This window comes from Camelus bactrianus, chromosome 8, assembly GCF_048773025.1.
Source record: "Camelus bactrianus isolate YW-2024 breed Bactrian camel chromosome 8, ASM4877302v1, whole genome shotgun sequence".
NCBI lineage: Eukaryota > Metazoa > Chordata > Mammalia > Artiodactyla > Camelidae > Camelus > Camelus bactrianus.
The window spans coordinates 28,231,874-28,249,280 of NC_133546.1; the positions used below are offsets into that span (position 1 = coordinate 28,231,874).

Below are 17,407 nucleotides of genomic sequence, written 5' to 3' on the forward strand. Positions count from 1 at the left end.
AATTTGCTAGCCCTGAAAAATGATAGCATACTACATATGCTATTCTTTCACTTGCTCTTCATTTAACAGTAGCCATACATTCAATATATAGATCTACTTCTTTCTTTATAATAGTGGAACAGCATTCCATTGTTTGTTTAAAACCAGTCCTTATAGGTTATTTTCTGGTCTTTGCAAGAGATAAATATTTTCATGCATTTATGCAAAGTATATCTGTTGGCACAAGTTTTACAAGTAAAATCACTGAATGAAGGTAATGTGTGTTTTTTTATTTTAATAAATATTGCCTGATGGACAAGTATAAAATATTTTATAACAAAACTGAAGTAGAATTGGTTCAATTCAAAAGTGAGACCCACTTCTCTTGTTCTCCATTCTGTTTAGATAATACTGGGCAAGAAAATATAGCCAAGGATTATAAATGAGATAACATGGAATCTATAGCACAATCTATGTATAAAAAAACTTTAAAATAATACATTTTTATAGAAATGAAAAAGAGAAGGGAATAATGAAAATGATGCAACATGGCTTTAAGAGGAATTGAGGAAAAATAGAAAACTTTATGTTCTTCAACAGAAAAAATCATTTACATTTTGCCAAAATTGTTTTATGTATTAAGTTAGATAACGGTTTCAAATGTGGGTAAATATGTCTTTAGTTGCAATATTTCAGAGACAGGCTGTACTTTTTCCTGATAAAAGTCAAGCCCAGTAAGAAGTTCCACATCGCGGACCCGGGCAACATGTGCCTTGAATCTTTCTTCAATCCAAACATCTTCTTGTTTATCTTCCTGAAAAAGAAAAACAAAAGACTATTTTCCCTGAGGCATGATTTTTCATTAACAGAAAGATCTTTTATTACTTGAAAGTTGTCCCTTTTCCTGTGTGTTTGTTTTTTCTTACTGAGGTGTAATTGACATACAACGTGATATTAGTTTCAAAGGTACAACATGATGATTCAATATTTGTTCTTGTGGTTTTTATTGCCTTACATCTTAATTTGATGCACCTAGTTTTGTTATTAAAAGAAAAAGAAAAACAAAAGTACAAAGTACACCTTAACAAATACAGGCCACCATAAAGTCATAAAGTCGAGCCATTTTTATATTCACTTCAAATATAAATTTTTTAAAGGAATGAAATATTACAGATGAAGTTAAGTCGCCGATGTTCCTCTGCTCAGAACTAATTGTTATCATGAGTCAGCACGAATCCAGTCTATATTTTTAAACTTTTACTACACACCAATGTACAATATATAGCATTGATTTATGTTTTCAAATTTATATAAATGATGTAAGTGGTATTCTATAAATAATTTTTTCATTCAATATTATGTTTGTGATCTATCCATAGTGAAATATCTAGATCTAGTTAAATCATTTGTTTTTAGCTGTGGTTTGTGGTAGCACAGTTTATTTTTTTCATTGCCACATTGATAGTATTTTTGGCCTTATAAATAATAGTGTAATGAATAAATTGGCTCACGTCTTCTATGTTCAAGAACATGAGTTTCTAGGATATATAAATGGAATTGCTGGGTCATTGAGTACATGTAATTTTAATCTTAACCGATATTAAACCTAGCACTTCTCAAAGTGTTTATACCAATTTACACTTGCACTGGTAGTGGAGGATAATCCCCATTTCCCCACATCCTTGCCAAATAGTGTTTTATCCCTGCTTAAAATTTATTAACCCTGAGTATTATTGAGTATTTTTTTCAGCTATTTCTTGGCCATTTGACTTTTAATAGGTTTTTAACTATATATAAAAAATGCACAGTAAAAAATAGTACAATAAATAGTACAGTAAAAAACTTTTTACTATATATACAAAAGTTAGTTCAATAATTTAGAGCCATGGAGTTCTATGAAATTCCTTGCTCTTTATTTATTAATTTTCCCATATTTATATGATATTGCTAAATTTCAGTTAAATTTTTAAAAAGTAGGAAAGTTTAAAAGCGTGTTTAATTAGATGAGTCTGCTTTAATTTCAGATCAGTCTTTCAGTTGACTTCAGCACACTTCAGTTCATTTGTTTTTTAAATATGCAAGATTAAAATAGGCAGCTACCATTTGAGCCAGAGGAAGAATAAGAGGAAATTACTCTTTGTTTTGAACCTCCAAAGCATTTCTCCGTATGAGATTCATGATGTGAGTTAAGATTTTTTTAAATAAATATGCAGTGTACTGATTTAACTCATATTTCCAAAGGCGATCGAATTCAGCCTTTCTTCTTGCCTTCATTATTTCACATGTCAGTAGCATTTAATGTTTTTGGTGACTTTTTAAATGAAGTTTTCTCCCACCTAGCTTTTATCACTCTATTTTCTCCCGGCTTATCCATCTAACTGAATGTTTAGTGAACACCTGAGAGTATTCGCTTTTTGGAATTGCAATGTAATGATCTTAAAGTGTAACATATAGTTATACCTAGGCAGGGGTGATACTCAAGCTGTTTCACATCTGGTAGCTCACCGGCACCAACCAATCTGAACAGAAGCCAGCTATACACAACTGCCCCGCTGCAACGGTGCATCCCGACAGAACAGAAGCCTTGCATATATTCAATTCTTAGGAGCCATATGTAAGTATACAATTTTGATTTTATATATTACAAAATTCATTTATGGATTACATACGTACTAGACCTGTTACATAAATTATTGTATATATCCAAAAATACAACTCAGTTTGTTAGTTTTTGAGGCAATATTAGTTTCAGTGTTTTTCTCCCCTAATCACTTCCTTATTCTCTCTGTTTATTCACTTACAGTCTGGTTATTGCTGCCATCACACTAATGAAACCGTTCTGTCAAAGAGGACCTAACTGAGTGGATTTTTGAAGACCTTTCACTTAGCTGTTTACATCAAGCTTCTAAAAGTTTCTTTTTTTGTCTTCCATAGCTCTGCTTACTTGTTTGATGACACCTTCTGTTTCCTCAAGTGACTCTAGTTTTTTCCATCCTGGAAGAATAGACATTTCCCTCAATCTGATCTTTGGATCTCTACTCTCCACTTTCTCCCCTTTGGCATGATTTAATACCAAATCTAACTCTACAGTTCTGATCTCTTCCAAGTTCCATACCTGTATTGTATACCCCTAATTCTCCTTACAATACAACTGTATACCTCCAATTGCATTTCTGATATATACTGAGTAAGTTACAATAATAATAGTCACGGACTCATGTTAACATTCTTATTTATCTGACAGGAATTTAACACTACAAAGTTGAGAAAAACAGGAAAAAGAAGAGAAGGGAAAAAAGGATGGAAGAACAAGGGAAGAAAGAAAATAGATAAGGAAGTAAGAATCTAGTTCCCTACAAGTATGAGTGGAATCATGACTCTACCGTTTCTACAACTGATATCAGTTCCCTCAAACCTCTTATAGTGCAACTACCTCCCCACACTCAGTGATTAGAATATTTAAAAGTGCAGAATTTTCATATGACATGACCCTTGAAGCCAGCCAATGATTTCATTGGGTGCTTAAAGCGCAATTACCTGTTCTAATGCTTGTGAAAATACTGACTGATTTTCACTTATTAAGGTACGGCTTGTGTATGTACTCTGCTTTCTGGGTGATTTGATTCTGGGTGATTTTATCTGCATACAATTCCATTTTGTGTTGATTTTAGATTGTAACCCCTTCATCAAATGTAATTTCTTAATGATGGCCTCCAAGTGCTTACTATTCATTGAGAATTCTTAGGGGTTTATATGAAATATCTCATTTAACTATCACAACATCTTCCTCAGGGAAGGTGAATTTTTTTACACAGTTGAGGGAAGTGACATTCATTTGTTTACCCAAAGAGGCCAAATTAATACCTGAACCCAGATAACCAACTCCAAAACCTAGGCATTTAAGTTCCATTCCATACTGCCTCTCACATATTCTCCTAGATATTCAACTAGTTTCTCAATCTGAAGACCATCAACCAGCAAATCTATCCTTCTCAAAACGACAAGTCGTCTTATATACTTCCTGGCCAGCCATGTCTAAATTTTCAGTCACCTTTGATTCTATCAATCATCCTCTCTCTTCCCTCCCTCCTAGCTAATTGATAGTCACATCTTATTAACTTCACAATCTTGTAGTTATTTTTATAGATATCATATCCCTATTACTATACTCTTTAAAACCTTGGAATTTGTCCAATTCATTAGTGATCATGTCTTATTCCACAGAGATGATGCCCTGCTAATTTTGAGATCAGCTCCACTTTAGATGTTCTGGGAAAGCTTCGTGCCATTTGTACTTTACCTTGAAGTGTAAGTGGAATTTTTAGCAGATGGAAAAGAAGGGCATTCTAGGGGACAGAAGAGCATGAGCAATTAGTTGGAAGTGGGGAAACTCAAGAGGTTTTCAAGTAATTTAAAGGACTGGCTGGAAACTTGGGTCTGCAAAGTCAACTGAGGGTGATTGCAAAGAGTGTTAAGTACAGGCTGGATATTTTTGTGTTTGTGTTGTATTTTTATTCAGGGTGGATAATCAAAATTTTGGGATAAGAAAGTGTGTCATAATGAAAAACTAAATTTTAAGAACTTGGTAGTGCTATACAGAGATGAAGGGGAGGAAGACAGGAGACAGTGAAACTGCTTAGGATCCATTCATTCATTCAGAAGTCCTGATAGATGGCAATGAGGGCCTAGACCAGGAATAGCATATAGTTTGGCCTTTTCACACTCATTCTGATCAATCCATAATGGCTACCTAGAACCTCTATGATGAAGAGCTATTTAGTCCTGATTCAGTGGAAAAGGGTACCACATTGTATCAGTAACCAATGTCTGCCACTGGAAAAGGAAGTGAAGAATGATGGCTTACCCTTGTCAACCAAATAAACTTCTGACAAGAAAAACTGGAAGAGATTCAACTACACAACATCTTCTGATAGCTTCTTGGTTGGAAATTCCTCCTCATTCTATCTAGGGCTACGAGTGATTCACTGTTTATCCTCTAACCTTTGCCTTCCATCTTTAGTCACTGAAAGCAACCAACCAACACTTAAGTTCAAGTCTTATCTTCAAGATTCAGCTAGAATGTTGCTACCTTCCTTACCAGGAAGTAGTTCTCCTTTGAAATCCTACAATTTTAGCTGTCTCTCTTTGTGCCATTTATTTTTCCTTCTTCTATTTTTTACCAGGCTTCTAAGTGGTCTATGAGCCTTTTTTGCTAGAATACTTGTCTGATTTATTGATTTATTTGTATATCATCTATAGTACACAGCACGGTGAAGGTAGTTATGTGTCAAACACCTGTAACAACAGAGATGAATCCCAATCTGGCCTAGAACCTGGGCTTTAATTTCCATCTCTAATAGCCCATGGGATTTTCCACATGAACGCCTATTTCTACAAACTAGACATGCCTAAACTTAGTTAGCCTATACATCTGCCGAACTAGTTCTTGTTCCTAACTTTTCTCTTTCTGTCTTTTTCCTAATTACCTACATTTAAAATCTCTGATTCAGCGTTGAGTCTCCCTTTTCCTTTGGCTCTTACATGCAGTCACCAAGTCCTCTCCATTCTTCATTCTCTCCATGGAAGATTCTTCCTAATCTTCTCAATCTGTTCAAATTCTGCCTATCATTCAGGGCCCAGCCTTACTCCAGCCTCAATTTATGTAACCTTTATTGATTATTCCAGCTAAAAATGTTTCAAATTTGAAATACTGAATCCTTATAACAGTATTTGGCAATTAATTCTAACTTTGTAATGTTTCTTATTTTCTAATTTTTAAAATATTTCTTATATGATTGACCCATTTATGTGTTTATATCTCATTTATATATCAAAGTTATATATGAGCTGCTTGAGGGCAGAGACAATGTGCTCCTCTTTGATGTGTTCTAAAAAGTTTTACCATGATGTTGTGCACTTTATAGGTACTCAACACATTTGCTGAATGATCAGCAAATCCAATTACCAGAATACATGTTTTTCTGTAAAGAACATATATGAAGTTGAAGTAATCATTCATATATAATTTGCCTCAATCCAAAAGATTTTGAGGCGCCCTAATACAGATGTTCAAAAAAGGATGGTTATTTGCACTAACTTATTTTGTAAATAAATATATATATATCATCTCTATCTATAGCTATATGATATACATCATATAGACATACACATGTTCTTTCAGACCTCATGTTTCAAGTTGATGGAAATTTTATATTTACATATTCATATGAGAAACATTAATTTAGTGTCAACTTTGAGACAGAAACATAAGGTTGGTTTGTGTCCAGAATAAAAAAAATTAATAAGATACAACCCCTTCCCTTATTAGTGAATGTGAATAAAATGTGTCTAAATAAAATATATAACATGACTGTATAAACACATGTTCATGCAAGCATATATATGTTTAAATTGATATTAATTACACAAAGATCAACGGTCTAAGAAAATGTTTAAAAATGATGGCATATTTAGTACAGCTCTAACCCACGAAACACCTAAAAACATATTGGCATTAGAGTCACTTCTATGAAAGCCCAGATGAGCTCTGACTAATCATTTTCTCAGGGCCCGGAGACTTTCCGAGGGTATACTCACTGGGCAGCTTTCCGTGTTGGTAGGTCGGTGGGGGATGACAAAGGGTAGGACGTCCAACCACCCAGGGCAGGCGTCGGGGGTTTGGCTCTTATTTTGACAACTAGTCAGCACCACAAAGTAGTGCGTGGGGATGGGAACGCTGGTGTTGGCTGAATATCTAAAAACATAATTGAAAAGATTTGATGTTATTACACTTTTGCTTCGGAAGATTATAAATGCCTATTTTTTTTAAAGAAATGTCAAGGTAGAGTTATTTAAAAGAAAGTAAATTAATAGAAAGTAAAAAAATCTTATCATACATTTTTAGACTTCAGTGAGCCAGGATAGAGGACTATAGAAGTACAGGCTTGGTCATTTTAACATCATGGGAAAATATTAAAATACAAAGAAAAGCAGCGCATGGCATTTTGCCTTTTGTGTTTCCTAGTTTTGTTGGCTTTATACTTCATAGCAATGTTTACTAATAGAGTAGGGGCTGGGAACAAATGAGCCAGGGTCCCAGTTCTAGCTGTGCACTTCTCCTACATGTGTGGACATGTACTAATCCTCGAATATTCTACGACTTTCCAAGTTTCCTCAACTTTAACACGGAAGCAGTCCTATGCTACGAACTTCATGGCACAGACAAGGATAAATCCATGCAACTGATACATGACAGTCCTTCAGTTTCAGATAACAAACATGAAAGTGTTTAAAAAGTTTTAAGTGCAAACTAAAGGTAAGCTACCAGTATGAGTCCGCTAAAAGGAATATGAGTAGTAATATATTACTGTGATGGAGAGTAAGAGCTAGACGAGATGGGTTTGTGTCCTGGCTTTGCTACTTAACTGTGAAACTTAGACAAGTTACTTAACCTCTCTGTGCCTCTGTTTCCTTTTCTAAACGGGAGCTAATGGAATCTAACATGGGGATGTTTTGTGGATTAAATGAAGTATATGTAAGTGCTTAGATGTGTACCTAGAGTGTAGTAAAGTGCTATCAAAGTGTTTGCTACGATTATTAAATGGTGAAAGATAGGACTATTAAACATTGAAATAAGGAGTAGGCAAACAAAATCAAAAAGGCCACATACTTAGTGGTCATAAGTGTGACTTTATCAGAACATATAAGTAGAAATCATTGCTTTACATAATCCAGGCTTAGACAGTACAATAATTTAGTTTGACCCTCCCGTTCATTTTGATAATAAAGAGAAATAATAGATGACACTTCTAAAACCCTCTATTCCTGTGTGCTGCATTCAAAGGTAATTCTTAGCAACTTGTTATGACCAATTTTAGTACAAAGATGTACAATTTAGTGGGACTAGTGTTCTACAGGAAGCCTATACTCTCTCCTGGGTGATTTAATGAATCACCCACTATCCAAACTATTGGACAATATTATGAATAGTCACTACTTGATATTTTTAGTTATTGCTGGGCTGGTTCTACATTTATTGATAGTACAGCGAGTCTTCCCTACCTCCTTAACCTTGACAAAATCACATTTTCCCTTTCCCATTAGTGTAGAAAATTTCCAAATGCAAATTTTGCTAAAAATTTCCTGGGTATTTTTTCTTTGCCAGTTAGTTTAAATTGTTGCCGTATAAAATTTTTGCTAACTATTTAGATAGACTAGTTGAAAATGCTCAACAATTACACCTCTATATAAATATGCTATGTAACATTAAGAATACTGAGCTTTAATTTAAACTATTGAGGTTTCCTCTTAAAATACCCTATTGCTAAATCAAAAAGTCCATTTGGTTTCAAACTACTTACTCTGTAATTTCATTTGGAGCATCAAAATTACCATCATAATTATAATCAAATACTGGTCCACTAACCACATTTACTCCATTTCTGTCCATGGCGTATTTTACAAGAAGAGCACTATGGAAGTAATTCCACATTTCTAAAAATGAAAGAATAAGGTGTTAAAAAAAATCTACCTCTATTGGATGTGGAAATATTTTCTATTATAAACAGGATACATTTAAATAGTATCCAACTCTGCTTCAATACTTGTCAGTGGTCATTGAGTAATTCTGCAAAATAGTCTATGCAACAAAAACAAACAGCCCATCAATAATAACTTTTTGTTGTTGATGGAGTTGCAGTCTTGAAATTACAGTGAAGCATGTCTCCAAATGCCTCCCCAGGGCTGAGCTGCTTTGGGGACAGTGAGTATTCAAAAATGGTCAGAACACACATACTGCCTTATTAATTATGACTATGGGGACAAACACCTTTCATTTACCTATAGTGAGTTTCAGTAAAATTTTGCTTTGTGATTGGTTCTTTCCAGTTAAATTAGGATTTTTGAAAAAAATTATCAAAATTCTAGCAACAAGTCAGCCAAAGTTGAAGTAAGTGGAAAAGAATTTATGTCAGAGATCCTTCCTGTTTCTATATTTAAAATATTGGAACAAAATGACTCAATAAACAGGAACAAATTGCAATAAAAGATGTGTCTAGTTCAGAAGTTCAAGAAGTCACTTGGATATTTAAAATTTAATAATCTTATATACTTACTTTTGAATGCTTCATACATAGGGACCAAATTGCTTGTAATTAAAGCATCGTATTGACTATCAGAAGTTCTATTGTTTGCTGCAAAACAAATGAATTTTAGTAAATCTAGCTATAAGAGAAAAATATGACATACTACAGAATAGGCCCATTACTCTTACACAATAATGTAAATTTATTAACACACAAAACACAGAGACACCAAGCACTCTCTAGTAGAAGTAATCAATAATGCAGGCAGATTTATGCATTTGATACCTGTAGTGGGTTGGCGACCCTGAAGAAAGTATGTCCAAGTCCTAACCCCCCATTACCTCTGAATGTGATAGGTAAGAAAACAGTGTCTTTACAGATGTAACTAAGGTAAGGGTTCAGGATGAGATTATCCTGGTTTTAGGATGGGCTCTAAATCCAGTGACTGGTTTAGCATGCACGAGGTCCCTTATAAGGAGATGGGAGGTTGAGAAGAGGGGGGACTCAGGGGAGAAGGCCAGGTGGAGATGGAGGCAGAGATTGGAGTGATGCAGCAGCTATAAGCCAAGCCACACCTGGAGCCCCCTGACACTGCAAGAGGTAAAAAAGGATGCCCCCCTAGATTCTCTGCTTCAGTGGGAGCATGGCCCTGCCCACACCCTGATTTCAGACTTCTGGCTTCTAGAACTTTGAGAGAATAAACTTCTATTGTCTTAAGCCACCAAGTTCGTGGGTAATGTATTACACAGTTTCTAGGAAACAAATGTAATATTATGGATAGGAAAGCATAGATGTTGAACATACATCAAATAATAATGCTATGATAAGTAACTCATCCAAAATAAAATTTTCTTAAGAAAGTGAGTTTTAACTCAATGAAGACTGCTGAGAACACCACGGATGAGTGGCTTTGAGAACTCATGGTGGTGCCATTTAGTACAGTGCATGCTGGGCGTGTGTACCATCGAGTATAGACTGCCTGGGTTGGAATCCCAGCTCCACCGGCCACCAGCTGACCCACTTAGGCAAAGTGCTGTGTCACTCCATACTTCACTGGTCTCAAGGCCTCTACCTGATTGAATATTGTGAGGATTTAAATTGCTGCAAGCCAGTTAATATTTATTATAATGCTTTTTATATTTAAACTACACTTGGCTACCTTAACTAATACTCAAAACAAAAGGCCAATATGTGGGCACCAAAAGGCAATGAGAAGCAAGATTTCTTTTTTCCCTTAAGATTTCACATTCTGTTTATGGTCCTCGGATCCCCTCTAAGCCTGTTCTATTTTTTTAAAACTATTTTTAAGGGGTGTTATTTATGGTTTTTTTTAATGGAGATTTTGGGGACTGAAGCTGGGACCTCGTGCATGCTAAACATGTGTTCTACCACTGAGCCATACCTTCCCCACCTTTTCTACTTTTTAAACTGAACTCTAAAAGTTGGAAAATTGACAAACATAACATTATCTTCTTTTCAGAGAAAAATATGAATTTGCTTATAGGGGAATTGCTAACCGTTAGAATTTGTAATGGAGAAAGAAGGGAGTTTCATTCTCTCCTTAATACGTTTTGAGACAAGCTGCTTTTAATTTCATTTCCCTGTCAAGGCAAACATTTATAAATCAACCAACATCTTAGGGCTCAACAGATATACTTTTATATGCCAATTAAAAATTTTGTATTAATAAATATAGGAACTAAGGGTTATCCTAGGGTTTACATAAATTGGGTGGCTCTAATTGTCTCCAGATACTGTAATAAGATATATCAGTTTATTATCCTAATTCTCTGCTAGGAGTTTTTCATTGATGTGCTACTCGCTTTCCTTAAGCCTTTTTTTCCCACTGTAAATCTCAGCACCTCTAAATTATAAACCTTTCAATTGACCTCTTTGGTACTGGCTTCCAGAAAATTGAAGCCAAATATCTGGAGAAAATCCATTCCCAGAAGCTGAAATTGTTAAAAATCTCATGGGTAAGTTAGGGAAATAACAATTCCTGTAGAGCAGAGAAGAGATTTGAATTTTGGAAAAATCACACTGGTTTCTGCATGTCACCAAAAGAGATGCTTTCTTAAAAAAAAAAAAAATTCAAGTTCATTTGGCTGCTTAATCCACAGTTTAAAATTGTTGGACATATAGCATGAGTGAGAGGTTGATTTCCAGCCGATTTATCTTCAAGGCACAACTGCGTTCTTGATGCAAGCCTTATCTTGGCCAGTCACCAGAGGGGAAAAAAAAGTTTTTTTAGATGCTGTGTCCCTCTCCAAAGAACCTTCAGTTTTAAAATTAAACTTAAACCTGCCGAACTCTCTGAACATCTGGGCCAGATTAGAGCTGATGTGTGGTTCCCACTGCAAAATTTATTAGCCTTTATTATAGCTGCTGCACTGCTCCAGGCCAGGCCACAACCACTGGAAGCCTCCTGGGCAGCTGGTTTAGCCCAAGCAGGTAGTTTTGGTGGGGAGCATATGTTTAAGGCACATGCCCACATCCAGCTGATGAGGGCCTTCTAAGCTGCTGCTCTAAAAAAGAGTTATACTAACCAGGAGGGTAGAGGAAGCCGTGGGTGATATTCTTGTCTGCTAAATAGAAGGAACAATTTTGGCTCTCAGAAGGAGCAACCCTGACATCAGCCCGCAGACAGTCTGGGACAGTGGGAGGAAGAGGCGATGTGTCTCCCTGTTGAAAGAGAGAAAAGAAAAAAAAAAATTACACCCACGGTGTGGCTCACCCATCACCTTATATGGTTAGTAACTTCCCTAGAATGTTTTTCATTTAACCTTTTCCTATTTTCTTAGTGAATCAGGTCTCCGGAAGCAATGGAAATGGGTGTCTTCAGCAATGTTTTCTTCTGTGGTTCCCTTCTGGTTAGGGACACGGGAAGGGCAAATCAAATACACCTTGGGAAGGAATATTTGCAGAATAAAACCTGACTTGAGTGCAGAGGAATAATGGGAGCTACTGCTAAAAACCCAGATCCTTTTCAGGATTAAACTTAAGGTCAACTCAAAGAAGCTCTGGTTGTCTAAACTTACTTATTTTGGAACTTTAATAAATGTATAGCCATTCTTTATTCATCATGAAATATAAGAACATATATTTTTAATAATTTTATTTGCAACTTTATGTAAAGACTAATATAATAATTTACTTATTAGCAGGCATCCTATAAATGTGCTGCCTAAGTACTTAAGTTAATACAGTATTACATGATCATGTTTTGGTTAGCATATATTCATGAGTATGTAAACATTTTGCTATTCATTTAATTTTTTTCAGAGATTTTGCCTTATATGCCTTCTATTGCTCACAATGTATGTATTTCTTAGTAAAATTATTTTATAATTTATTTTAAAAGGTTAAATTAAATTAGAATGTTCTTCCTTTATTTACTAAATTATGCTCAAAGCAAAATTAGCTGTGATATCTAAAACATACCTGGTAATTATTTTATAATATATGCATGTATCAAAGCATCACCTTAAACTCACACAATGTTATAGGTCAATTATATCTCAGTTAAGCAGGGGAAAAATAAATAACGAAATGTACAAGACCAATTCGCAAAGGAAAAGGCAATAAATACTGTGTGTTATATTCACAGGCAGGAGAGTAACATGATGAGGTACAGAACAGGTAGGAGCTGAAGATGAGGGGAAAGACAAGCAGAGAATGTACCCCTAACATACTGCTACAATCCAGTTGGAAAAGACTAGACAGAAGTTGAGTAGAGTTCTCAACTTGATGGTTCAAACCCATTTATCTCAGCTTCCTTTTGAAACCTCATTAAAAGAACGGTAATGGTGAAGACATGAAAGAGATGATAAGAGATGATGTGTGTAGAGTTGAAAAGAAAAGGATAAGCTGAAAGTCTGTAAAGGAGTCCAGATAGAAAGAACATTTACTCACTGGAGAAGCTGAACCAGAGGGACAAGACCAAAGGACACAAGGCACCTTGGAGAGCAAGTGCACTATATTGAAAGCAATAGAATTAAATGAAAAATCTATATACTGAATGGTAAGATTCTGTCCAGTCTCACTGCCCTCATCCATGTAGCCTGCCAATTTTGTATGTTGGTTTGAATCAGAAGTGTCTTTTCTTTGGAAAACAAACCAACCTGAAAGGAAAACTAGATACTTAAAATTGGGAGTCCCCAACAAAATGTCTGGATCTCATCCTGCTTAACTTATAAAGAAGCCTATCAGCTGACAAGCCCCAGCCATGTAGCTTAGTGCCTCAACCTTAAAATATGAGCTGACAGCCAAGGACCACCAGATACTTGGTGTGGCTGGGGAGAGGAACCAAGCAGAGCAGAAGAAAACTCACTTCCCAAAGAGAAGAGACTCTGTGAATGGCATCCATAGAGAAGGAGCAGAAAGCACAAAAAAGTGAAAGAGATAACAAAGAGTTCTTGGGATTTCTGGCAGCAGAAATAAAATATTAAATAAAATCTAGGAGACCAAATTGCAGACATTTCTCAAAAAGTAGAATTAAAAGTAAGAGATGGGGGAAAGGAATATATAAAAACTTTATAAGTCTGATATCCTATTAATTTTGAAGAAAGATTATTTCTAAAATTCTAAAACTAAGCCATCAATTAAGCATATGGATAGAACAAAAACATTTTGAGATGCACAAAATCTCAGGTATATATCTTCCCTTCTTCCTTTCATAGGAAGCTCCTCAGAGATACAGTCACTAAAACAAGGAGTAAACCAAGAAATATGAAGATATTTGTAGAATATCTCTACCATTTATTTCACTCTCCTTCTGGTGGCAGATACTAGAAAACTAAGAACATTTCTTTATATTTAAAATATATATATATAGTGAACAGTCCTGAATGACCAGGTTTCTTTACTGGGTATAGAAGGGCACATAAAGCTGTTGTAAAGTGGGAGAGCCAGGGAAATGGACCGCTGACCGAGTCAGTCCTTAGACACCCAGAATATTGTGAGTGATGTTTCCTACCACACAAATTATTGTTTTCCTTGAGAAAATACATAATCCATTAATGTAGCCATGGATGGATTTTCCATGATATAAGGAAGTTGAAGTGCCTGTATTCAATAGTCAAAATCGTAACAGTGTTAAGGAGGGAAGTTTATTGTAATTTTTAATGAGCTTGCAGCTGTGGAGGTTGTGCTCAAGCAATTTAGTTGGGCAAAATGTTTACTATTTTTCTCAAAGTGGCATAGACTTTGGAGTAGGAGAAAAGGACCAGGATGACTTTAGTCAGAAATTACTAAAAAAAAAGTTACTTGTTTTCTGCTAACTGAAAGTCTTAAGATGTGTTTCTTACATGCCAAACCCAAACCCCCAAATATAAGTGCACTGGGAAAGGCAGGATGTGGCCTCCTTCATAAAGGTGAGATCAGGTGTGGGAGGGGAGGAGAGATAAATTAGGAGTTTGGATTAACAGATACACACTGCTATATATAAAACAGATAAACAACAAGGACCTACTATATAGCACACAGAACTATATTCAGTGTCCTGTAACAACCTGTAATGGAAAAGAATCTGAAAAAGAATATATATATATGCATAATTGAATCACTTTGTTGTACACCTGAAACTAACACAACATTGTAAATCAACTATACTTCAATAAATATTTTTTTAATTAAAAAAAGTTATTTTTAAAAGGTGAGATCATACAGTTGGCAGCTTTTTAGAAGGATGGAGGGAAGTGATGGGCACTTTTCTGATCCTGGGCTTTTGAGAAAAAGCATAGTGAACCACCACCCCACCATCCACCCTCTACACACACACACACACACACACACAAATAGTTTCATCCTGCCATCTTCTCAGAATTCCCTAGAGTTTTTTAAGCCAGAGGATAGAAAGTCAGGAAAACAATAAATAGAACTCAGACACTCAGATAAAACCTGAACTCACTAGCTCTCAAAATTCTTCAAGGGAAGCAGACAATGAGCACAGACAGGAAAGTGAAACACCTCCATTTCTAGTCTGGCACGGAGACAAAACAGGACTTGAACAGGGGATACAATTATTTTTTATTGAAGTTATAGACTCTCCTTACCTTTAGTCTGAATGTAAAAGCTAAAACCTTTATTTGAAGATGGGATAATAACGATCCTGCCTTATGGTAAGGATAATAGCTATACACTTTTCTAACTATTTTTCTTGTTACGTGATTTTTTTCTACAGGGAAAAGTATTTCTCATAGTTCAAAAAGGCATTTGCAATACACAGTAATGTCTTGGTTTTTCGAGACCCACAAAAACATGATTGGATCATAATTTATAATATCAGTGCTAACAAGCTTCAGAAACAAAAAGGACTGTAAAAATTCAGAGATGGGAAATATACACATAATGTGTAGAAATAGAGGAGACATTTTTCAAAGTGTACTAGATTTTCTTCTCTGAAAAAGCCATTTGACTTTTCAATTTCTGAAGTATATATGCTAAATAATAATTGTAATTCTTGCTCTTATTTTCAATTTTTCACCTAGCAACAGAAAAAACAATTCAATCTTCCTACTGAGAGGCCCATAAGCAAGGCTCATACACAGTCTGGTCAACCTTAATGGTTTTGAAGCAATCACTGTAGGACCATGATTTCAAATCACAACTACTTCCCCAGAACTCTTCTGAGATAATAACAACAACAGCAATTAGAAAACCCACCAAAACCACAGGAAAACAAAAGCTCCATAAAACTTAAAGACACAAGCCAATTGGGTCCATGCTCCAAAAAGTGCTTATTTAAAGTCTGATTTTTCAAACATAGAGCTGATTTACAACATTTTTATGCGAATCTCAAAACATGCTTGTATGTAATTTTCTTGAACCACAACATACTAACAGAGTAATTTCTGAATTGGAAAGCAGAAAATTGCTAGAATTCCATCCTGTCACATGGAGGGAGAAACACACAAGCAGTTCTGTGGGATCAGTGAAAGGACAGGAACTTTTGGTAACAAAGAAGCTAGTTTTAAAACAATAACAAAAAAGAATTGTCCCAAACTCCTAGTCTAAGCCCACTTAAAATCTCTCTGCCTTTGGTTTCCACTAAAGCTCATATAAATTCAGGAATGCAAGACAGCAGGGGGAAAGTATTAAAAACATAAACGTTCCCCTTAACTCCACATAATCCCTAATACCTGGACTTTTCAAAATAGAGGACTGAATTTAAAAACTGGCTTTAAATATACTGCCCCTCTCAAAACCAAAAATGAAATAGAAATTATTTTAAGGAATAAATAACTTCATATTCCTGTTTCATAGTATGCTTCATAGCTTGTTGAAGAAAATCACAGACAACTGGACCTTTTGCATATTAAGAAAGCGATGTTGCTGAGTTCTTAAGAAAGAACGCAGGTAACTGAAATATTTGCCCACATTGGAAAACAACTTCAATGCTCTCCTACCACGGACCACAATTAAACCATTGTCAGCAGCAGAGATGGCTTTCAGAACACACAAAGCTTTCATTAGTAGTGGGAAAGAATGTGTTTCTTGAAAAATCTTGAATTGGAAAAAGAAGAGTAAACAAACTGACTACAACCAATCACTTCGTGTCCACAAAAAGAGATGGATACAGTCGTAATGGAAAAAAATCTGAAAAAAAAGTATGTATATGTATAACTGAATCGCTTTGCTATGCACCTGAAACTAACACTGTAAATCGACTACACTTCAATAAAAAATAGTAATTAAAAAAAAAGAGATGGAATATCTGTACCCTTCACAAGAACAGTGATAGGTAGAGGTTTGTCATCAGAATCTTTGGATCTAAAATGCTAAGATTTTCTCCACAAAAACAGTTTCCTGATTATTTATTTACCCTTCTGGTTGGAAGTACTGCTTTGTCTCTAGTCCTTTAAAAATAATGGTTGGGATTAATTTACCCAATGCATTCATTCAATAAGTATTTACTGGGCAGCTCTGTTGTACTGGGGATACATTAAATCAAACCATCCCAGCCACGAAGGAGTGTTTTGGCTGACTTTTGACAGCCTTTGATTTTTGCTTTACTTTACATTTCCCTGATTGCTAATGAGGTTTAATTGCTTGGTTAATAGCTCTTGCCCATTTATTAACTAAGATGCTTGTCATTCTCTTGTTTACTGGTAGAAATGTATTAGCTATTCTGGATCCTAATTACTATTCTGTATATTCATCATTTGTTTCTTATATGCAATGCAAATATATTGTCCCAACCATAACTTAGTTTTTTTGTCACACATTAAAGTTAATTGTAGTAAATTCTTCAGTTTCCTCTGTATGTTTGTTGTTGTTCTGTGTCCTAAGAAATCCATCTCTAGCCTAAGGTCATAAAGAGATACACAAAGAAAAACATAGATCTG

At 35.2% G+C, this 17,407-nt stretch overlaps 1 protein-coding gene across 1 annotated transcript in view; it reads right to left on the minus strand.

Moving 5' to 3' along the window:
- Positions 1-248: 248 nt before the first annotated feature.
- The window catches only part of ENPP3 (ectonucleotide pyrophosphatase/phosphodiesterase 3), a 60,457-nt gene continuing 43,298 nt past the window's right edge, over positions 249-17,407 (minus strand). The window contains exons 21-25 of the mRNA XM_074368358.1: positions 11,609-11,744; positions 9,093-9,170; positions 8,340-8,472; positions 6,577-6,733; positions 249-793 (exon numbers count right to left, since the gene is read on the minus strand). Of these exons, the coding sequence (XP_074224459.1) occupies positions 623-793; positions 6,577-6,733; positions 8,340-8,472; positions 9,093-9,170; positions 11,609-11,744 (675 nt within the window). The 3' untranslated portion in view covers positions 249-622. The remainder of the gene's footprint in view (positions 794-6,576; positions 6,734-8,339; positions 8,473-9,092; positions 9,171-11,608; positions 11,745-17,407) is intronic.